General features: G+C 38.7%; 1 protein-coding gene across 3 annotated transcripts in view; it reads left to right on the forward strand.

The window, feature by feature from the left end:
• Positions 1-12,011, forward strand: part of LOC129779379 (1-phosphatidylinositol 4,5-bisphosphate phosphodiesterase) — a 128,110-nt gene extending 116,099 nt beyond the window's left edge. For all 3 annotated transcript variants that reach the window (XM_055786812.1, XM_055786811.1, XM_055786810.1), the window contains exons 10-14: positions 237-401; positions 462-1,873; positions 1,937-2,297; positions 2,357-2,446; positions 10,139-12,011. In XM_055786812.1, coding sequence (XP_055642787.1) covers positions 237-401; positions 462-1,873; positions 1,937-2,297; positions 2,357-2,446; positions 10,139-10,207 — 2,097 coding nt within the window. In that variant the 3' untranslated portion in view covers positions 10,208-12,011. The remainder of the gene's footprint in view (positions 1-236; positions 402-461; positions 1,874-1,936; positions 2,298-2,356; positions 2,447-10,138) is intronic.
• Positions 12,012-13,814: the final 1,803 nt, after the last annotated feature.

Raw genomic sequence — 13,814 nt, forward strand, 5'->3', positions numbered from 1 at the left:
ATTCTGTAACAACACAAAGATGGTCAATGAGGGCCCTGAGTTTCGAACTTGATCAGAAAATGATACGTAAATATAAAACAAATACAAACAGCCGAATAATTATCCCAGTTTCCAAACGAAATACATGATATGTTCAAATTAAGAGCGGGATGAAAAAACTTCTCACATACGAAAATCGAAATCCGTGTCAAATTCGTGTCAAAATAAATAATTCCATAATTTCAAAATCTTTTCAGGACGTTATCTATGCCCTCCGCGATACAGCCTTCGTCACCTCTGATTATCCTGTGATACTATCATTCGAGAACCACTGTTGCCGGGTGCAGCAGTACAAGCTAGCTAAATACTGTGATGAAATTCTTGGCGATCTACTGCTAAAAGAGGCACTGCCTGACTATCCGGTGAGTATTTCATAGTTCCCGAGCATTGACTACTTCAACTATTGCCTTCCCAAATTTCAGCTCGAACCTGGTGCTGCACTTCCGCCACCTTCTGCACTGAAACGCAAAATTATGATAAAGAACAAGCGGCTGAAATCGGAGGTGGAGAAACGCGAACTGGAACTGTTCCTGCAGGGAGAATTTGTGGTGGAAGATGAAGTCAAAGAGGACGCCAGCGCAGTTCGTAAACCAGAGCCAACCGAGGAGGCAGCACCTGCGGCAGCGGCTGCCGCAGCGACCCAGGAAGGGGCCGAAGGTGGTGAAGTTCCTATACAGTACACCGGTTCCACAACTAACGTCCATCCGTGGCTATCATCGATGGTGAACTACGCCCAGCCGATTAAGTTCCAATCGTTCGAATCCGCCGAAAAGAAAAACATCCATCACAATATGTCTTCGTTCGCCGAAACGACCGGCATGAATCTGCTAAAACAGCAGGCCATCGATTTTGTGAACTACAACAAGCGTCAAATGTCTCGCATCTATCCGAAGGGAACGCGCGCTGATTCGTCCAATTACATGCCACAGGTGTTCTGGAACGCTGGCTGCCAAATGGTGTCTCTCAACTTTCAAACATCCGATCTCCCGATGCAGCTAAACCAAGGTAAATTCGAATACAACGGCAACTGTGGCTATCTGTTGAAGCCCGATTTCATGCGCCGAGGCGATCGAAGTTTCGATCCTTTCGCCGATGCTCCAGTGGACGGTGTGATTGCTGCATCGTGCGCGGTACAAGTAATCGCTGGTCAGTTCTTGTCGGATAAAAAAGTCGGTACTTACGTCGAAGTCGATATGTACGGCCTCCCCTCGGATACAGTTAGGAAGGAATTCCGAACCCGTTTGGTACCTGCGAACGGTCTTAACCCAGTGTACAACGAGGAACCGTTTCTCTTCCGTAAAGTCGTATTGCCTGATCTAGCTGTGCTTCGGTTCGGAGTTTATGATGAAAACGGAAAGCTTCTCGGACAACGAATCTTGCCCCTGGATGGTCTTCAGGGCGGCTATCGGCACATTTCTCTGCGTACCGAAGCCAACTTCCCAATGTCGCTTCCAATGTTGTTCTGTAATATTGAGCTTAAAATCTACGTTCCCGATGGTTTTGAAGATTTTATGGATGCGCTTTCGGATCCGCGTGCTTTCATGGGAGCAGCAAAAGAACGATCCGACAACATGAAGGCTATGGGAATCGAAGAGTCCAGCTCTGGGGCAGCCGCTGATGCCAGCAAAGCTGCCAAACCAGAAGAACCCAAAGAACCTCCCCTGGTGTTCGACCCAATCACGGTTGAATCACTCCGCCAGGAGAAGGGATTCCAGAAGACTGCCAAAAAACAACAGAAAGAGCTGGATAGCGTCAAGAAGAAGCACGCCAAAGAGCGAATGGCAGTTCAGAAGCAACAAAACGCTGCCATTGAGCGACTAATCAAAGGAAAGAGGTTTGAAATTGACGAAAAAATTTCACATGAGAATATATTTGATGCACTTTTTTAATGTTACAGCAAAGAGGAAATCAAGGCTAATTCGGAGATTCGTAAGGTAATCCAAGAGCAAAACTCGCAGTGGACTGAAATGATTGAGCGCCACAAGAAGGAGGAATGGGATCTGCTCAAGCAGCAGCTGGATGATCAGAAGGACATACTGCGAAAGCTGATGGAGTTGACCCAGGCATCGCAGATGAAGCAACTCGAGGCAAAGCACGAACGAGAGGTCAAGGAGCTTAACAGTCGCCAGGCAAAGATCTCGGTCGAGACGTCCAAAGAGGTGGCAAACGATAAGACCCTCAAGACCAAGGGTGAGAAAGATCGACGACTGCGTGAGAAGAAACAAAACAACATCAAACGATTCATGGATGAGAAAAAGGTATTCTTCATTCTGAGGTAAACTCACGTAAATGTGACGATTCCTTTTTATTTCGGCAGACGGCGGGTATAAAACAAAACCGCGAGAAAGAGAAGTTGAAGGTAACCCACGATAAGCAACTGGAGGAATTGGACAGCGATGTGCAAAAGGTACAAAATGCTTATAGAGAGATTGTGACCTTAGAAACAGTGGTGTAACCGCAGTCAGACTTAGTTTTTGTTTTTACACCAAGACCAAAACAACCCACCCTCGAAACAATGCACTGCTTGTTTTGGCACGCTAGGATCGTATACAGACTCCGAAGTTAGTTATCCATTGTGCTTCGGAGCAGCAGTGTTTTAGCCAAGTTGATCTGTGTTATGTAGTATTCTCGTTTAATTTCAATTAGGACTTGAGTTAGTTAAGTTTCGTTCGCCTGTAGTTCTCCAGCCAAAGCGATCTTGTTTAGTTTTCGTGACTATTGTTTTAGTGATAAGTTATCATGCGTACCTTATACCTTCCGCTGTTAGTTCCTGTATGTTACATTGAAGCCGAATGGATTCTTTTGCGTTTTCGACCACGTAAGCTATTGTTTTAATTGATTTATGTTTTACTATGCTTTAACCAAGTTTTTACTAACTGACTATGTTATTTCCATTCTTTACAACTGCATATACTAATTGCTTTGAAACAATCATAACAGGGTGTCGACTGAATAATGGAAAAAAAACTCATATACTCTGACTTTTACTCGTTTTTCAGGAAGATTACAGATACGAAAGCAAATATTTTTCAGTTCACAAGATTAATGAAGGTCCGTAGTACATAATTTCAAATGGCCACAAATGCATTATGTGTGAGTTTTCCAACGAAAAATACGTTTAGGTACGAATAATTTCGAAGCTTCATAATCCTCGTACAAGCTCATGAATGAACGTTGCTGAAGTTGATAGCACGAAATTTTTGTTCTTAATGTTCCTATTCGAATACATGTTCAGAAATTATTATAATACATAATCCGGCGTTTTTATCACATTAAAATCTATTTCCATTTTCAAACAAAGATCAATTTCGTTAGTGCAAACATCAAATGAACTAACAACGCTTGTCACTATGTATGTGGGGGAGTTGTGGGCCTTCTTTCGATATGCCGGTGGCGTCTTCCTCACATAGATGGGGATTGATAACAGGACACGCATTTTTACTGATTCACACACTTTTTATTACATTCACAATAGTGCGTATAATTCACAATTTATATTTGTTTCTACAATTAACATTCAATATTACATTTAACATTAAGCACAAATTTACAACGAAGAATAATTATTAAAAAAAACTAACTGACCCGGCAAACGTTGTTCTGCCATATAAATTATTTTTAGTCTATATTTTAGTTGTTGAATAAAAAATAACTAATGTATTGTAAGTTTGAATGTTTTATCGATCTATAAAATAATTCGAATGTGATCGACGAAGGATAGATTCGACGTGGATATTGAGATATTGAAGGTTTGACCGTGTATGTCAATGCACCTTGAGAAAATTATTTTCCCATACTCGAGGTATGTTGACGGTCCATTCTTGATGAAGATCAAACGGATATGTGAGGATGGGATCTATGACATACAGAAAAATGGAGCACTATAGAAGATGACTGTTGACATTGATATGAGCATTGAATGTTCGCTCAGCTAAGGTGAATATGGTACTACCCAATGATTTTGAATGTCAGTGCAGTGTTGTAAACGGTCGACATTTCTCTCAACCATCACATACTGCCCTTGCTCAAGAGTTACGGCTCAATATGTATTGCGAATGTAACCAAGAATGCATTGCTCGGTTCTAACAGTCACATCAGAAATAAACGCACAGCCGCAAACACGACTATCAATTGAACGTTTATATGTTTTCTCTTTCTGTCGACCGTACCCAGAAGAGTGATGAAAATATGCTATTTCCATTCTACCATTCGTGCTCATAACCATCCCTCAATTCCGGCTAATATGACTGTAGTTTTAATGTCATTTGACATTAAAACTGCAGTGGTGTGCATTCTTTTTCTCCCTTTATGTGCGATTCACATAGCACGTTACGGAGAAGAACGTCTACGTTCCGTCAACGTCTCCACCAATTCACACATGCAGTCAATGCTTCCACCAGCACCGTCACGTCAAATGCCAAACGAATGATTTATTTAATTTTATTCATGGTGTCGCCATCTACAACAATTTTAAATTGCAATGTCCTCTTTCAAATCAGTATGCCTAGAATCAGTTCTAAATTTTGAAAAATTCAATGAGAATCATTGAATTCAATTATTCAAATGCTTAAACCCCGTAGTCCGACCCTTATGCAATAATAATAATAAATAGAATAATTCTTTCAACTAGTCGCGAATGATTTTCACTCCGAAATTTGGAGCTATGAGATATGTTGGCATAAAAAGTACAGTAAGTTACTTATAAAGCGATATGCTGAGGTACCACTCAGTGTCGCATTGGAGTCGGTTTTGACCAGTAATTGGACATTTGCGACTGGTGGCGACTATCAATGTGGGGCCATAATTTGGGCCCCGAACTCAATGTTTACAGAAATGTCTAGACTAGAGGTAAAAATGTCTAATTAAACGTGTTGCATCACAGATCTGTTCAATTAGCTTAATGTCGATGTAGATGTAAATTACTGTATAACCAAATCAAAACAAAAGCCGAGACACAAAGCCCAGACAAAAACCAAACGAGCCGTCCGTCTCCGTCAATTATTCTTTTCTACAAACCCTGCCGGTCGTTTTCGTTGAACGTATGCTGACGGGTCGTTACGTTGCTGGTGTATGTGAATGTTTTCATGAGAATTGCATGGTAGAATCATTGACGTATCGTGACGTGACGGGACGTGAACGTGACGTGTATGTTGTATGTGAATCGCACTTTATTCTGCATTCAAGCGTAGCTGCACATATACATCCACCTGCTCACTCACACATCCATACACGATGGATGGTATTCAGACGGATTGCTATATCAAAGCAACCGTCGAACTTTCCCCTATCAAGTGCGAATGTGTTGAATGAACGTTTTCAGCGGTAGCGTTCCCCGTGAACACTGTTGTTTAATTACGGGGCGATGGATATCTAATGTATAGAACGAAAAAAAGCCGAAATGTCATATGACATTTTTAGTTCGACGGTTGTTTGACTGTTCATTTTATGATGTTCATTAATGACACAGAACATCCCTCTCCATGAACAGTCATACGATGGTGACCATTAGCAACACTGTGTCAGTGTCTGATATCTGTGAATGATAAATCTTATCGAAAACGCGTTATACATTTTTCATCTACTATGCAATGTTTTAGTTCCCACATGAACCATGTACCATGTTTGGGATAACAATATCGAACAGTCACTCATATTCCGAAATCCGATTGATTTGAATCTCGATCGTGGTTCGATTGAAACCCCGACCGGAATAAATCACAGCAGTAAACAAATGAAACAGAAACAAGCACATAGAAAAAGTGTAGTAGGCTAGAAATATTGTGGCGCGGGAAAAGCATCATGTGTATAAGATTAGAAATTTTTTCTCTCATTTTCGTTTTTCGAAATTTATTCTGAGGTCAATGTAATGGGACGAAGTCCCCATTTAGCGAGGATAAAGAATCGAAGCGGCCCAAGCCGCCAAGATGACGCGATGCGAGTCCACCGCCGACCCGCTGTCGGAAGCGGCGGTGTCTCTCACGCAAACCTAAGATCCACTGATTGCCCGGTTAGTTTGAAACATAGGATACGATCCTTTAGCAATGTCCGACCGAGCTTTAGCAAGCGTCGGATGGCATACGTCTACCCGGGGCGTTGCGTTTGCTCGGTTAGTTTTTGTTTTGAAATACAATACCGCGCCACAATATTTCTAGACTACTACACTTTTTCTGAGTGGTAGTTTCTGTTGCAGTCATTTTCTGCAGCGTTTTATTCCAATTGAACCCGACTTTTGCATTCTGAAATCTAACATCAGTCGTGCCATGAAATGTGGCAATCTTGTCAATCCTGCGCGAAATAAACAAGAAAATAATTCATCCGTATTCGTGTAGCAATTCACTCTCTATTAGATCAGCAGACACGAAAGCAATTTTAAACTGTTGAAATTTGAATGAAAATTTTTACTCGATGTTGTTTAAATACATAGAAGACATATTCATTACCTAACTATTTGTCTATAAATCTCCTTGAATATCTAAAAAAAAAACTACGTCAAAACGCAACGAAGATTATTTCAGATATTATCAATCCTTGAAACAGGAACTATCAACGTAAAATGGAGTTACAAGACAGTATGAGCGTATGGAACATAAAAAAATCTGCAATCTGTATCTACAGATTCTTGGTTTGAAAAAGTCTGAAAAATCTGTATAAATACAGATCATTCTGTAGATATGGTAACCCTGACCTCATTTGAATCATGAATAGATTTTCGGAGAAAACTATCATCGACAAGTTCCGATAGGTTACACTATCAGCAACCAATGTTGGTGATTGACGAGAGAATCGACGAAAGCATCCAACTTTTTTCAGCATGTGAAAACATCTTCAATCAATGTGTTCGTCTCGCGTCATACGATACCACTCAGTGAGTGAGCGAATCCAAACATGTGGTAGACAAGTTCATTCTGTCTCGTAAGTAGAAAGAACAGAAGCTCTGTCGGCCAATGATTCACTCTCCGTCGATCGGATTTGTGTGCGGATGAGACAGAGAAGGATCGCCAAGCGATAATTTTCCCGTGATTGTACTCATTTGAACAATTATCATACCGACAGCAAGGGACAATGCAGCAAATGTCTGTATATTGTGATGCATACCGTACAAATATTTATAAGCAGGGAACAAAGCGGCGATTTTTATTCGATCAGTTGTTTTTGAATGTCCCCTACTTATTCTTTAAATTTATCAGGTGCAATACATATTTTAGATTAATGTGGGGTAATTGTATATGCGATAAAAGATGTTATGATTTGTAAATGCTTGTGGTACAATAGTTTGCTTCCGAAGAATAGCAGCATAAAGGACATTGGAAAACCGCCAGCAAGTAACTTTTAACAACAAAAAAAACAGGATCACCGGTAACGTAAAGAAGAAAACATCGAATAAAAAAGTCTGGTGCATGAGAATATACACACAGATATGATATGAAATTGATAGCAAGAATTTTTATGTTATCCGGATGGTCAATATTTACCAGTTTTCGCATGGAGTATAGCGTTTCACCAATCGATGGAAAATAAATACGATACAGTAATCTTCCGAATATACATATTTCAGTTTTTGCGGAATGTTTCATAATTTTGTTTTAAAGAGGATGAATTAAATCACTTCAAAAACTGAGTTAAGGCGAAGAACACATATTAATAGATTATCACGTATTCTGCAAGGAATATTGAACAGCTTTTCTTCTGTTAAGAACTTAATAACAGAAAAGGTTACAATTATGATTTTTGGGGATATATTGAAATAATTTTAATATAAGTTAAGAAAGAGTAAGTACAGGTTTACCCGGAGGCTCGATTATACGGAATTTTAGACTCGATCATCCAGAGTATTTTGGTTTTGATTTTTTTTTATCGAAAGTTTTGAACAATTTGTTAATATACTTTATAAATATGGTTATTTGAACAAATTTGTACGAAGCTAGATAGAGGAGAGAGCTGGAAAAGGGGTTGGTCTATACAACTAGTTTCGATTATCTGCAGTAAATTTATATACGTTGGCAATTCCAAATTTAAATGAATACATCGATTTAATATTTAAACATACCTAATTTGATAATTTAATGAAACATGGATGTAGTTAGGATGAGCAGTGTCTGTTTAGTATGTTTTAATTCGGTCGTTGGGGTAGGAGTGTTGAGATTGTTGCAAAGAATACAAAATAAGTGATTAATCTTTGAATCCGCTTGGATAGTCCTTTGATTTATTGGATTCTCAAAAGATGTCTATTTCGCATCTTCATATGTTACGATATTATCGCAGAATAGATTTAATTTAATTTAATTTTTTTCTTGCAAATTATTATTTATTTTGGTTTAAAAATAAATTCATGAGTAACGATGTGCATTAGAGTGCCAATGAGAATCGTCATCTCAAATTTACGAATGGGACTTCCTGAAAAAAAATGATTACCTCGAAAAAATACACTATACAACATTTTAGCTCATTCAGACTTTACTTACTGTTGTCGTAAAGACGCCAAAGTTTGAGTCTTCCGAAAACCATAGAATCACCGTTCATGCGTTCATGCGTTCTTTTACAGCCGACAACGGGATCAATGGAATCATTCGGTACCTCAAAGGAGATCCAAGGATCCAAGGAGAATCGGTATCTTTCAACCGTCGTGGATCGGTTTACTCTTGGCCAGAAGCCATAGCTTCACCTGATATGACCACACCGACAGTTGCTAGATTTTTTCCATTCTGTTATTGAAGAACAGCAGTCATGAAATGGGTTTATTAGCAATTTTTTGTTGATAGAGCAGATTTATTTATTTTTTATTTATCATGACTCTACATCCCATTGAGATTAGATCTGATTCACTACTTTTCTCCAATAAACCCGGACCATGGCTGCAGTTCTTCAACAACAGAATGGAAAAAATCTAGCAACTGTCGGTGTGGTCATATCAGGTGAAGCTATGGCTTCTGGCCAAGAGTAAACCGATCCACGACGGTTGAAAGATACCGATTCTCCTTTGATGGTGGCAAAGGACCAACAAGGTCCACATTAATATGTATTTCGGAGGCAGTGGCGCCTTTTTTATAGATGGGGCAGATTACCCCGTCCTTCCACTCCTCCGGTAGCTGTTCTGTTTCCCAGATCCTGACTATCAATCAGTGCATACACTCTACAAGTCCTCCCTTGAAGAGCTCCGCTACGAGGCCATCCTTACCAGATGCTTTGTGGTTCTTGAGCTGATTAATGGTCTCCTTAACTTCACCCATCGTCGGGGGTGGTACGAGGTCGTTGTTCATTGCACCGGTGTAGTCCTCCTCAACGCCGTCTTGGTCTCTTGTCTGCGCGCTGTTCTGGCGTTCATCGTAGTGCTGCCTCCACCTTTCGATCACTTCGCGTTCGTTCGTCAAGATGCCTCCTTCCTTGTTTCTGCACATTTCGGCCCGCGGCACAAAGCACAAAGTTTCTTGAAGAACTTCCGCCATTCTCGAGAACGATAAATCAGCTCCATCTCCTTACACTCTCTTCCAGGCAGCGCTTTTTTTTCCGAAAGAGATGTGTTTGCTGCCTTCGCTTCAGTCTGTATCGTTCCACGTTTTGTTGAGTCGCTCAGAAGCGCTCGGCACTCGTCGTCAAACTATTCGTTCAGATAGAGCAGAACTTACATCTGAATTTTGTGGTCAGATTCATCAAAAAGTAGTTGTGGCTGCTCTCGCGTAACATGACAACTCGGGATCACGATTGGATTTTTTTCCTATGATTCGAACTAAACTTGCCTTAACCCCTTCACGTATAACGTCGAACCACACTCGTGGCGATTAAACTGTCCCAGAACGTACAACATCGAACCTCACTCGTCGTCTATCGATGTGAAATGGATACATGCTTCAGGCGTGTGATGATGCGGGATTGCTACGGTCGTATGTAAGATACACACACTCAACAGAGTATCAAAACGACCCACTGCGCTCGTCTTTGAGCCCTGTTGTTGGAAATTAAATCGTACGGCAAGGGGTTAATTCTTTTATATTGCGTGTTTTTTTTGTACAGGTAGTCGACACCCTGTGTATTGCTATAATTCATTCTAACAAGATTATGTCTGTTTCCAAATTTACACAAACTTTATTTTCCACTCCCGCAGCTAATGGACATGTATAAGATCGACGAGGAGGAGTACAAAATGGTCAGCAAAATGGAGTTTTACGCTTAAGCAGGAATCCCTTTCGAATCTACTCCACCAACACTAATAAAGCCAGAAACTGAACTGAACTTTACCTTTAGATGTGAATCAAAAAAAAAAATAAGAACAATGTGAAATGATGAGTAAACGTAAAAAGTATATGAAATACGAAGAAACCCCATATATTAGGAACATATTAAGCTATGCTCTATTATCAGTAAAAAAAAGATTGTGTCATTTTTGAGCAAGTGAGAAAGCAGAGCAAACACTACTGCTAGTATTAGTGAAGAAAAGAAACAAACTACATTTATCAAACTTAGAAAACAAGAAAACAGTGAGATTAGTATTTTTAGTACTATTATTTTCATTAAAAAAGTTGGAACATGATTTATGCGCTGATGTGAGCGAACTGAAGAAATTTCAATATATTCGTACTGATTGAACGACTATATTGGCTATATTGAGTCATCATCCAGTTAGAATGGACGGGAACAAATGATGTTGAAGCATATGGATATGATAAAAAGTTTAACTTAAAGATCAACAATCATGAATTAACAATTTTTTTCAGAGAATATTGTTGTTTTGTATTCGCTATTATGGATAGCATTTTTTGCCATTTTCGTTGCTTCTAAGCTAGCTTACTTTGCTAGTTTCTAATTGATGTTGCACCATTCAAATAGAGAGTCAATTAGAAAGATTTAATATTGGTAAAAACGAGCACATTGTTATTTCCAATCAGAAACCCAACCAAAATTTAAAAATGTCCTGTTGAACTTATTTCGTGTTTTAGTTTAAATTCAGCGGCCGAGCAAATTCTAAGCATGGACAAGAAAACCCCAGAAATAATTTTAAAATCAAATAAAAGTGTATATCACAGTAATACTGAAATTTACTGTCAGAAAATCATATTAGAGTTAGAAACTGACGAAACCAAATTTTAATGCAAGTCACAGAGCGTGTGGAAGGAGAATAAAAAAATAACAAGTATTACACTATTCTACCGAAGCATGATCTGGGTATCATTCGTCCCTCCCTGAAAATCCTCTCACGATCGTCTATCGATCATTCCTTCGCCAACCCAACACACAGACAGTTGTGGAATTAAACTACTGTTATCAACTCGAAATAACTAGAACAAAAAAATCGTGAGTGCCTATAACACAAAACATCACCCCTGTACTTTTAACCCGAATAATGTTACTCCATCATCCCCATTTTGCTTTTGTTTCTGGAATGTCTAATAAACCAGGAATCGACATACACACACATGGATAAAATTTGGACACAGTGATAGAGAGACATTCAACAAACAAAGTTTATACTTCTGGCTGGGAGTAAGATAAAACATGCGAACAGTTTTCAAGTGAGAAGCACGTTTTCTAGTCATTAGCTTATAAGTGATGTTACCCCCTGGGCGAATCATCCAGGTCCTGTATACCAATCAGTTCCCACATGTACCAAAAAAACACTTATTCGAAAAAAGAGAAGAAAAAAACAAGCATTAAGAGAGCCGCAATGAAGTATTATTATTGCCAGTGGAAATTTTCTCGAAACAGGAAACCAAATCAAATACATACCGTTTTAAGGTTAGGACGAAAGGATTACAAGAAAAAAAATCGAATGAAACATTGGACGTTAATATTCGGTAACTGAGAGAAAGAGATAGAAAGAGAGAGAGCAAATCAGAAAATAGCGAAAGATGAGCATGGATAGAGATTATCTTTTTTGAACAGAGTAATTTATGTAGGTGAATAGGTGAAAGAAAGATGATCGAATCGTAATGGGTAAATTTTAAAGAATTTAGAGAAGAAATAACATAGGGCATCCATTATCAACTAGTGTTTTTTTATATATCACATTTTGCCTTTCATCTCATTGTAGAAACTATCATAAGAAAAAGTTGCATCACTTAGCAAGGAACATTGACGATGAACTGTCTGTAAGTAAACCGGTCTATGTATTCCATTATACAATACTTGAACATGAAATGATATCTGAACATCGGTCAAAGTACCTGACAATTGTTGATTTTTGAACGATGTATGAAATCTGTTTGGAACTACGGATCCTATTATATAAATCGAATCGAGAATTCGATACAGTCACTATCACTATCACACCGAGTAAGATCTGGAATTATGAAAATCGAGGAAAACAGCTCGATTCGTTACTCTTGCTCTAATGTCAGCGGTGACGTTGAAATATTTTGAAACGAGTTTGAAATGTTTCACAAAGCACTATAGAAAGGAAGCCAAATCTTTTTTTTAAGACATCTGCTATGAGAATTTCAAATATCTGTATTTCCAAAATTGTAAATATGACTATGTCTTGGAGCTTCCCACTGAATTTCTCGCACTTTTCCTTAATCGGGATTCTTTTCTAACTGCCTCCACAAAAGCCTCGAGCAATTTCTACGTTCGCCTTCATTGATTCAACGATATGTTTTTCCTCCTGTCCACTCATTTTCAGCCATTGAAATATGCACTGGAAGTAAGTTCTGCATTGTAAATTTGAGCATGATGAGTATAAATGATTCTGGATTGAACACATACCTTGTTTAAACTTTCTGGCAGCACCGTAAAACAAATACTGATGAAAACAAACGAACGAATCAAAACATACAACAAAAACAACAATCAAACCAAAACAAACTGCTCGAAAAATTATGACAGTTATACCGATAGCAATCACTTGGTCGATGCTATCGACTTGCTCGGTTTCTATAAAAGCAACCCAGATTCCTATATTTTCGAGCGGTTATAAGCACAGTGTCGATCGAGTGACGAAAAATGCTACAAAAGTGCCGGAATTTTACCCCGCCTTGCCACCCGCAGACAGCACTGCCCTAAGCTTCTGCTATAATCACAATAAAACTACACGAATTGAGCGAATCGCTATCACAGCAGCCTTTTTTTTCCTCATTGAACTGTCAAAACACAACACAACAGTTTTTGGAAAGAGAAACGATTTTTGTAAGTATCAAAAATTGCTTTTATTTTCAGTTTAAACTCAATTTAATTCGTTTCAGATTGGCTTGATCACGCTCCCGAACTGCAGAGTAGACAGATAGGACAGGTGAGTAAGTTTATTTCACTGTTCTATCAGAAAAATCTGTTGTATTGGTCGGCAGAGACATAGAGACAGTTGAATTATTAAAATAATTGTGCCGGATAATTTTCCCGTATCCAGGGATGTGACCGGAATAAATATTTGTTATCTGATAACGAATATTTATTCCGGTAATATAATGAAAATAATATCGTTTCTATAGGCTATAATATTTTATATACATGTATACTATTTATTATTTTTATTTCAGGTTAATTTCACATTGCCTTTTATTGCTCCAGCTTCAACAGGCATCATAGTAAATACAGGTGAGTACAATGATTTATTTTTGTTGCATAGTTTTCATGTTTTTTGTTATGAACGGAATCGACCTAATAGTAAAAACGGTTCCTTGTTTCTGGTTTTTTCTAGACCAAGGAATCGTTTTTGTTATCGTTCCTATTATCTCTAACGTATAATGTACTTTCGTATTAATTATTTTATTTATTTTCAGGTTAATCCCGCATTGCCTTCCACCGCTCCACCGACAGCAGGCATTCACATCAATATTATTATATACTACACA

Source organism: Toxorhynchites rutilus, chromosome 3 (assembly GCF_029784135.1).
Source record: "Toxorhynchites rutilus septentrionalis strain SRP chromosome 3, ASM2978413v1, whole genome shotgun sequence".
Lineage (NCBI taxonomy): Eukaryota > Metazoa > Arthropoda > Insecta > Diptera > Culicidae > Toxorhynchites > Toxorhynchites rutilus.